At 63.5% G+C, this 8,983-nt stretch overlaps 1 protein-coding gene across 1 annotated transcript in view; it reads left to right on the top strand.

Annotated features, from left to right (window-relative positions):
* Nucleotides 1-303: 303 nt before the first annotated feature.
* The window catches only part of SLC6A19 (solute carrier family 6 member 19), a 21,413-nt gene continuing 12,733 nt past the window's right edge, over nucleotides 304-8,983 (top strand). Inside the window, exons 1-2 of the mRNA XM_017515941.2 lie at nucleotides 304-633; nucleotides 7,096-7,236. Of these exons, the coding sequence (XP_017371430.1) occupies nucleotides 432-633; nucleotides 7,096-7,236 (343 nt within the window). The 5' untranslated portion in view covers nucleotides 304-431. The remainder of the gene's footprint in view (nucleotides 634-7,095; nucleotides 7,237-8,983) is intronic.

The following is an 8,983-nucleotide window of genomic DNA, read 5'->3' as shown; positions in this document are numbered from 1 at the left end:
CCACCCCGGCTTCCCGCAGGTGGGGGTGTGCGGCGGCCGGAGGCACCTCGACTGTGGCCAGGGCCAGCCTTCTGCTGCGACCCAGCGCAGTTATCAAGAGATAAGTGTGTTTGCCTGGATTCCTCCTCTCCAGGGGTGCTGGCTCACCTGCGTGCATCTGCGCAGGGGGAGGGGTGGCCAGCGCCCACGGAGCAGCCTCCGGGTTTCGGGCGGCAGTGGGTGGCTCTGCCGGCCCCAGGGCCGGGCTCTCTGCAGATAAGGCATTAACAGTCTGTGAGGACGCGCCCTGCAGATCTGCTGACGGCTCCGTTCTGCCCAGGTGCTGGGGTGAGGTGCCAAAGGTTCTCTATAAAGTGCCCAGCTCCCGGCCCACGGCCACTCGCCCTCTGGCTTTTGCCCTGCCTGCCGTGCGGGGCCGTCCAGCGACCACCATGGTGAGGCTCGTGCTGCCCAACCCCAGCCTGGACGCCCGGATCCCGTCCCTGGCCCAGCTGGAGACCATCGAACAGGAGGAGTCCAGCTCCCGGCCCAAGTGGGACAACAAGGCTCAGTACATGCTCACCTGCGTGGGCTTCTGCGTGGGCCTGGGCAACGTGTGGCGCTTCCCCTACCTGTGCCAGAGCCACGGAGGAGGTAGGCGGCCGGGTGGGGCTGCAGGCCGGGCCCTGGACACACACACACACACACACACACACACACACACACACACACACACAGAGGCCCGGGGGCTCCCCATGAACAGAGGGGAGAGGAGAAGCCACAGGGTGTGGGGGGAGCTGAGGCCCCCACCTGCCCTTGAGCCGGGTTCCTAGGTTGCTGGCGAGGAGCTGGCCCGGCTGGCATGGCCCAAGGGCTTTGTGTGGGGCTCCGGGGAGAGCCCTGTCCTGCAGACTGGCAGTCCTGCCGTTCTGGGGACCCTCTGGCCTGAGGGTGAGGCCGGAGGAAGGGCGCTTTGCCCAGTACAGCCCCTCCTTGGAAGACTTGGGGCTGAGCCCTCCTGGGCACCACCTCTTGTCCTAGCCCCACAGATGGGCACCTGCCAGGGCACGGGCAGAGGAAGGAGCCAGGTTGGGGGCAGGGGACCTTCAGAGGAACAGGGTGAGTGGCTGGAGCCTGGGGACTCAGGCCTGGCTCTTGGGTGGGTGCCCTTAGGCCTGGAGGCTGGGGAGCCACTGTGCCCATGAGACACGCAAGCCTGGGCGCTCCTTGCTCCTCCAGCTCCTGGAACCCAGGTGGGCACAGCTGCTGCTGGCATGGAGGTGACACTTGTGTCTGCCCAGTGGCCCTGAGCATCTGAGGAGTGGCTCTAGGCCTCTGCTCCCCGGCCTGGGAGGGGCTTCTCCTAGGACCCCACACTGGGACTGGGTCAAGCTGATGCCCTCATAAACCCGCTGCTTTGTCAATGGAAGGTCCGAGAAGGCTGGGCACCCTCTGCCCTGGGGCGGTTCATGGGGGCCATGAGGGTCTCAGTCTCTGTTCAGAGGAGCCCTCCCTCGGTGGACCTGTTCTTTCTCACTGGGGGAGAGCTGCGTCTCTCATGCCGGCTTTGTGATGTGAAGATTTTTCAAGCAAAGCAGAGATGGGCTTTCCCGAATCAGTTTCACCTCCAGCATGGGCAGGGACTTGAGCATTGCCTTGGGCAGGTGGGCGCTTTGCCAGCCTCTGCCCCAGCTGGCACCTTCCCCTCGGGGTTTCCCACTGGGGTGCTCGTGTCCTGGTGAATCTAATCTGGGCTGCAGCTCTGCCATAAGGAGCCTTCAGAGGCAGCTGAAAGGACTTGGGGACACAGGGTCCCCTCCTCCGGCTCCCGGGGGCTCGTGGACGCCAGGACAGTGGAGCAGGCAGTGTCCACTCAGCGCGCCGTCTCTCCACGCGTCTCGGTGAGGGCTTCTGCACGCACGCCCGCGTCAGTGCCGCCAGGTTTCCTCGTTTTACCTTCATGGAGACCACAGCGAGGGGAGGCAGGAGGCAGCTCCACCTGGCTCCTCCCGGAGGCTTCCTGAGGCTTTGGGATTGTCCTTCCGGTGAAAGCCTCACACAGGCCTCAGCCTCCCAGGTCTGAACACATTTTGCCCTCCTTGGAGAACCTGTGCCAGGTGGGCAGGCTCAAGGGACCCTTTCCAAACCCAGCCGCCCCACTCACCCTAGCCACCCCGAGGGCACACGGTGCCTGGGTGTTCTCACCTGGGAAATGGGTCTGAGGGCAGAGCCCACGCGAGGGCGGTGTGGGGGGGGGTGCAGGAACAGCCGTGAGACGTGGTCAGCCGGGGCTCCCCCGACTCCCCCACGCCCCCCACGCCCCTCCCTCCTCCCACACCCCCCGTGTCCCCCACTACGAGCAGCTGCCCTTCAAGGCCCACATGGCCCCAGCACAGCGGTCCCGGCTGCTCAGCGCCTGGCCCGGGGCCAGCTTTCCCTTAGTCCACCTGTGCCATTCCTCAGCAAAAGCCCAGGCAGTGTTCAGTCACTCGGTGCCACAAGCAGCACCTGCTGGAGAGAGAAGAGGGGGGCCTATTCCCTGCGTGGGGGCTGCAGCTCCCCCTCCCCTCCCTCCTCTCCTCGTTCCCCAGTTTTTCAAGGAAAGACAGATGGAACTGCGCGTCTGTGCCCAGTGTCTCTTTCCCTCTGGGTGCTGTCTTCCCACGTCCCCACCCCACGCTCTCCCTCTGCCTACCCCCCACCCCAACTGTCCATCTGCCCACCCCCACCCCACGCTCTCCCTCTGCCCACCCCCCACCCTAACTGTCCATCTGCCCACCTCCCACCCCAGCTCTCCATCAGCCCACGCCCCCTCCCCATGCTCTCCCTCTGCCCACCCCCCACCTCACACTCTCCCTGTGCCCACCCCCGCACCCCAGCTGTCTGCCCATGCCCCCACTTCACACTCTCCGTCTGCCCACACGCCCACGCTACCTCTCTGTTACCTGCTTCCGCCTGAGCGATGCCAGCACCTGCAGCACAGCACAGAGATGCCTGGTTTCCAGGGACCTTTGCAACCACGTCCAGGGGCCTGCACTGCCCCGTCGAGCGGGGGCCACCCAGTGTCCCCAGGGGAGCGACAGCCCTTCTCTCCTCTCCTTCCTCTGCACCTCATCCCACATGAGGAAGAAGTTGCTGGGTTTCAAAGACAAATATTCATATTCTGGTGGCTTAAAGTGTCCAGAATGCTTGGCTTTCCCTGAGTTTCTTGGGGCAGGACAGGCTTCTGCCTCGGGGTTTCGAGTGGGGTGGAGTGGGTGTGTGCCCCCCCAGTCCTCTCTGATCACTGCTCCGTGCTGAGCCTGAGCCCCAGGGGTCAGGGATCTGAGGGTCTCCTGCCCCGAGGAACTTTCAGAAGGGAGAGCCACCAGGAGCAAGGGCAACAGCTGAGGCTCCCAGAAGAGGGGGCATCCTAGTGGGGTTTTCAAGGATGAATAGGAGTTTTCCCAATGGAGGTGGAGTGATAGGAAGACCCAAGCATTTAGGGTTAGGGCACAGTGGAGGGAAGGGAGGGGCTGGAGGACGTCTGGGACTGTGCACTTGCTTCCTCCTGGGAGTTTTGTCTGGAAGAGTTTCAATTCAAGCTCCTGGAAAAAAAAAATTGGAGGAGTGAATCTTTTCTTATTTCAACCCAATGAGCAGGCCCTGCTGGGGTCTTGGGAATCCCTGCAGGTGAGCCTGCAACCCCCACCCCCTCCCTCAGGGACCTGCTGGTGGGCGTCTCCCGCACCCAGCCTCGGGGACCCGCTGGTGGGCGTCTCCTGCACCCAGCCTCGGGGACCCGCTGGTGGGAGTCACTTGCACCCAGCCACCATTGCCCTCTGCCTTTCATCTCATGATGAACCCAGCATCCCACCAGCCCACCCTCCGTGCCTGGCTCTCCTGGAATTCCCCTCCTGCAGCCCCTCCTTCTGAAGGAACCTGCCCCTGCAGCCCCAGCTCAGAGAGAAGGGCCTGTGTGGGGATGGAGGCTTGGGACTCCAGAGGGCCCTGTTCCACCCCCCGGGCACGCACTGTGTGCACAGGGGAGGAGGAGGAGAGAGAAGAGGCTCGCTGTTAAACTGGGAGACGGAGGGCCAGAAAGGCCGCAGGGGCCAAGCAGGAAGTCGGCCGCCAGCACCAGCTCCTCCCTCCCGCCTCCACCCCTCCCTCCCTCCTTCTCTCCCCCCCTTCTCTCCCCCCCATCACCCTGTCTCTACGTCTCCCTTCTCTCTCTGTCTCTCTCTCTTTCTGTCTCTGTGTATCTCTCTCTGTCTCTCTCTCTCTGTGTCTCTTCTGTGTCTCTGTCTCCGTCCCTGTCTCTGTATGTTTGTCTCTGTCTCTCTGCCTGGTTCCCTCTCTGTCTCTGTCTCTCCGTGTCTCTGGGTCTCACACTCACCAGTGCCATCCCCTGAGGATGCTAGTTTGGGGTCTGACGAGGCCCTGCTGGCCGGGAAGACAGTGGCCGGATGGGGGAAGGGAGACAGTGAGGAGGGAATTCAGGGAGCTCAGGTTTTGAGGTTTGGTGGGAGAAGGTGAAATGAAGCGTGTGTGGGGGGAATGGGGGCGAGGGTGGCCAGCCTGGGGGCAGGAGGATGATGGTGACTTGGCTTTGCCAGGAGCGGAGGCTGTAGGCGGGCAGGTCTCATGTCCCTTCTGAGAGGCCCCAGGGACATGCGTGGTGAGGAGGGGCTGTTGCTGGGATCCCAGAGCCATGAGAGCGTGGCCACAGCCCTCCTTCACAGGGTCAGTCACTTCTGGAGGGGAAGGTGGCCCCAGGAGAAGGGACCCAGGTCAGGGTGGCTCACGGGGACTGGGGACACGCACACCCCCAGGCCCTCCAGCCACAGCCGTGTTCTGGGTTCTCACGTGGCTGCAGCTGCTGAGCTCCGTCCTTCAGCTGCTGGCTTCGCTGTGCTCACCCCAGCTACAGCACGGCCCTTCCATCCAGCCTGAGCCAGGTGCGGCGGGAGCTGCTTCCCTGCGGCGGCGCCTTCGCTTCCCCAAGCGGGGACCCCTGAGGGCAGGGGAGCCCAGGCGCCCAGCCTGAGTCCACAGGGGGCTGGGGAGCACGGTCTTCATCCCACATGGGGGCAGTCGGCGCGATGAGGTGGCATCCCCCTCAGGAGGGCTGGCTCTGCCACCCACCCAGCATGTGGCCCTGTGGCCCTGTCCACTCGGGAGATGCTCGTGAGGCTCCTGTGATGCCGGTTGGTCAGTTCCGTGCTGGCATCTGTGTCTCCAGGGAGTAGATCCCACAGAACCCGCCTGCCCCGCCCCTCCATGTCCCCGTGGCCGGGTGCCCAGGCTCAGGTTGGAACGCACTCCGCGGCGTCAGGCCAGCCTCTGAAGTCACGCCCCACAGCCTGACTCCTCTCTGCCGTTCCTGACCCTCGTCCTTCTCCACCTTTGAGCGAAGGACCCCCGGTGTCCACACCGCCCTGGCTGGATGGGGGCCTTGCCCAGGCCGTGTCCCTCCTCTCCCTCTGCCCAGCCCCTTGGGCACCACCAGGGACACCTGGGTGGCTGCAGCTCAGCCCGTGTGTGCCGTGGGGCCTTGGGGCTGAGCTGGGCGGCCGTGCGTCCACCGCAGAGGGAGCGGTCAGAGCGGCCCCGCGTGGCTGGCCGAAGTGAATGCGTGGCCGTGGCTAGGCCCTTCTCCAGCTGCTCTGAGAGGGAGCTGACCCATGCGTTTCAGCTTCGGTTTTTCTAAAGAGACAGAATGTAAAGACGTGAGGAAATGTGAGTGTGAGACCCTTCTAAGCGTCTGCTGTTTTTCCCAACTCCCTTCTCTGCGCCCCAGGCTGAGCCTGAGCCCCCGCGCCTGGCGATCCCAGGAGCCACGCCTTCCCCTCAGGGTCAGTGCGTCCCCATCTCTTATCTAGTTCAAAACAACTTTCAAACAAACAACTTTCCCGTCAGTTGAAATCCTAAAAGTGGCCCTTGGCTTAGACCACGAGCGAATCTCCTGGCTCCTGGCTCTCGGCGCCTGGACACCCCGCTTCCTGCTGCAGTTCTAACCCAGACAGAACGACTGAGTTCCTCAAAGATTAAATGGCATCCTATTGCAAAGGTGATTTTAAACTCTTCCAAGGTAGAGAATTAGTCCCAGAACGACGGTAGGAGGCGTCCCTGCAGGGCAAAGAGGCGAGCAGCGCAGAGGCGGGTGGATTCCCCACAAGACAAGACCGTGGTCACAGCACGAGCAGAAATGTCTCAACATTTATTTTGTTGCCATTTTTTATTGTTACAGAATACCTGTAATGCAAAGCTTGCCATTTAATCATTTTTACACGTGCAGTTCAGCGGCGTTAAAGACATTCGCAGGTCATGTAGCTGACACCACCCACCTTCACGACTCTGTCTTATGAACCAACTGCCCCGTGAGGAGCTGACTCCCCACTGAGGCCGCACATGACTGCCGGGAGCCCCTCTCACAGCCACGCAGAATCTCCCAGAACCTTCATTAAGCCGAGAAAAGACACAGCTGGTGCCGCCGGCATGGGTGCGGCAGGGGTGGGCACTGCCTGGCTGGATGGGCAAGAGCAGCTCCGAAGGTGCCTGTCCGTGGGGCCCCCGCACTGCCGGGGGCTGGGTGGGGAGGTCGGTTCCGCGTTAGCTCCGTGCGCAGCAGCTGTGGCCGTATGTTGGTCTCTGTGTGGGGCACGGACCACACCTCCCTCAATGGTCACAGCTTCCCGAGGTCCCATGGGTGACTGCAGTCTGTGTGACGGTCAGGAACACCCAGCTGCCCAGTAGGGCTTCTAGAACATGCAGTCAGCTCTGGCCCTGATCTCACAGACTGGATGCTCCTTCTCAGCTGTGTTCCCGGCTGGTGGGCCTGCCACAGGGGCTGCAAGGTTTGTTGTGAATGTCTGCTCCCGAGGGCAGCCTTTCAGCCCCCCCGTTGGTCCTGTGGCCTGCTCACAGGTGTGGCAGCCTCCAAGGGCAGACTTCTGCCCCCCTGTGGCCCTGTGGCTGGCCTGCAGGTGTGGTGGCCTCCAAGGGCAGCCTTTCAGCCCCTCCATGGTCCTGTGGCCTGCTCACAGGTGTGGCAGCCTCCAAGGGCAGCCTTTCTGCCCCCGTGGCTGCTCCCCGTGGCAGGCCCTCAGCTGTGGCGGACTCCTCCTGTTGCAGGCGCCTTCATGATCCCGTTCCTCATCCTGCTGGTCCTGGAGGGCATCCCCCTGCTGCACCTGGAGTTCGCCATCGGGCAGCGGCTGCGGCAGGGCAGCGTGGGTGTGTGGAGCTCCATCCACCCGGCCCTGAAGGGCGTAGGTGAGTGCCGGGAGCCGCTGCACCCAGACCCAGGGTTCTCCTCGCCAGCCTTGGTGCCCCTGCTCCACCTTCCCTGCCTGTTTCTGGGGCGACAAAGGTCCCAGGTCATCTCCTCCTGGAGGCCTTTGGAAACTCCAGGCCACTCCTAGTCACCAGGAACCAGACAGGCCAGCAGAGGCCGCCCGAGTCCTGGCAACCCAGGGCACAAGAGGGTCCAGACGTAGGGGACAGCACAGTGACCCCTCGAGCCCTGCCCATGGCGGCATTTGGTGAGGGTCCAGGAGGGGGCACCAGCCACTGCTGTCCCGGCCTTCTGTGTCTGCTCCCCCACACCTAGTGAGGAGGTCCCCAGCACTGACCCCCCGGCCACAGTCACTCATTTACCAAGAGGACATGGGTCACCAAGACCTCGGAATCCGGGAAGGAGGTGAATGACGGAGGAGGGGAGGGCAGGGTCCACTCCAGAGGGGGTCTGAGTTCAGAGGCACCTGCCCTGCGGAAGCCTGCAGGCCTGGAGCAGCGCCCACACCCTCGCCCAGCCTCCCCCTGAACCTCCAAAGCCTCCAGGCCCAGGACAGTGGCCCCTGCCTCTCCCTGAGCCTCCAAGGCCTCCCTCCTCCCTCTCTCTTCCTCTCTCTGCCTCTCTCTCTCTTCGCCTATCTCTGTCTCTGTCTCTCTCTTCCCCTCCTGTTCTCTCCCTCCCCATCTCTGTCTCTCTCTTCCCCTCCTATTCTGTCTCTCTGTCTCTCTTCCCCACCTCACACTCATGGATTCACAACACACACTTGGTTTTTAGTTTGAAACTTCAGTGAAGCGTGTAGTACACAGCGCGCTCTCCATCCTGCCTAGCTGTCCCCAAATACTTGAGAACACGCCCCTCTGCCGTTTCTGCCCTCCCTCCCCTCTCATGGGTCCTCCACAGGGAAGGCTGTCCTGAGGCCCGCCCACCATCCTGGGCCACAGGGGCTTCCCGGTTGGGGGCAGGGCCAGGTGGGCAGCCCTCCCAGCTTGTAGGCAGCATCCAGGCTACTGCACAGCAAAAGTTCCCTGCTGAGGCCGTGGCCTGGATGCACCTGCTGGAGGCTGCACTGGGCAGGCGAGATCCATGCCTGGGGCAAGCCAGGCAGGTGTGTGCAGGGCAGGTGTGTGCAGGGGAGGTGTGTGCAGGGGAGGTGTGTGCAGGGGAGGTGTGTGCAGGGCAGGCGTGTGCAGGGGAGGCGTGTGCAGGGCAGGCATGAGGCAGGCGGGGGTACAGGGCAGGTGTGTGCAGGGCAGGTGTGTGCAGGGCAGGTGTGTACAGGGCAGGTGTGTGCAGGGGAGGTGTGTGCAGGGGAGGTGTGTGCAGGGTAGGTGTGTGCAGGGCAGGCGTGTGCAGGGCAGGCGTGAGGCAGGCACGGGGTACAGGGGCAGGTGTGTGCAGGGCAGGTGTGTACAGGGCAGATGTGTGCAGGGGAGGTGTGTGCCGGGCAGGTGTGTGCAGGGCAGGCGTGAGGCAGGCAGGCGTGTGCAGGGGAGGCGTGTGCAGGGCAGGCGTGTGCGGGGCAGGTGTGAGGCAGGCAGGTGTATTCAGGGCAGGCGTATGCGGGGCAGGCATATGCAGGGGAGGTATGAGATGGGCAGATGTGTGCAGGGCAGGTGCATGTAGGGGAGGCGTGTGCAGGGCAGGTGTGTGCAGGGCAGGTGTATGTAGGAGAGGCATGTGCAGGGCAGGTGTGTGCAGGGCAGGTGTGTGCAGGGGAGGTGTGTG

Source organism: Cebus imitator, unplaced genomic scaffold, assembly GCF_001604975.1.
Source record: "Cebus imitator isolate Cc_AM_T3 unplaced genomic scaffold, Cebus_imitator-1.0 Scaffold567, whole genome shotgun sequence".
NCBI classification, from domain to species: domain Eukaryota; kingdom Metazoa; phylum Chordata; class Mammalia; order Primates; family Cebidae; genus Cebus; species Cebus imitator.
Note: the sequence above shows the minus strand (reverse complement) of the source record. Positions and strands in the feature narration are given on the sequence as shown.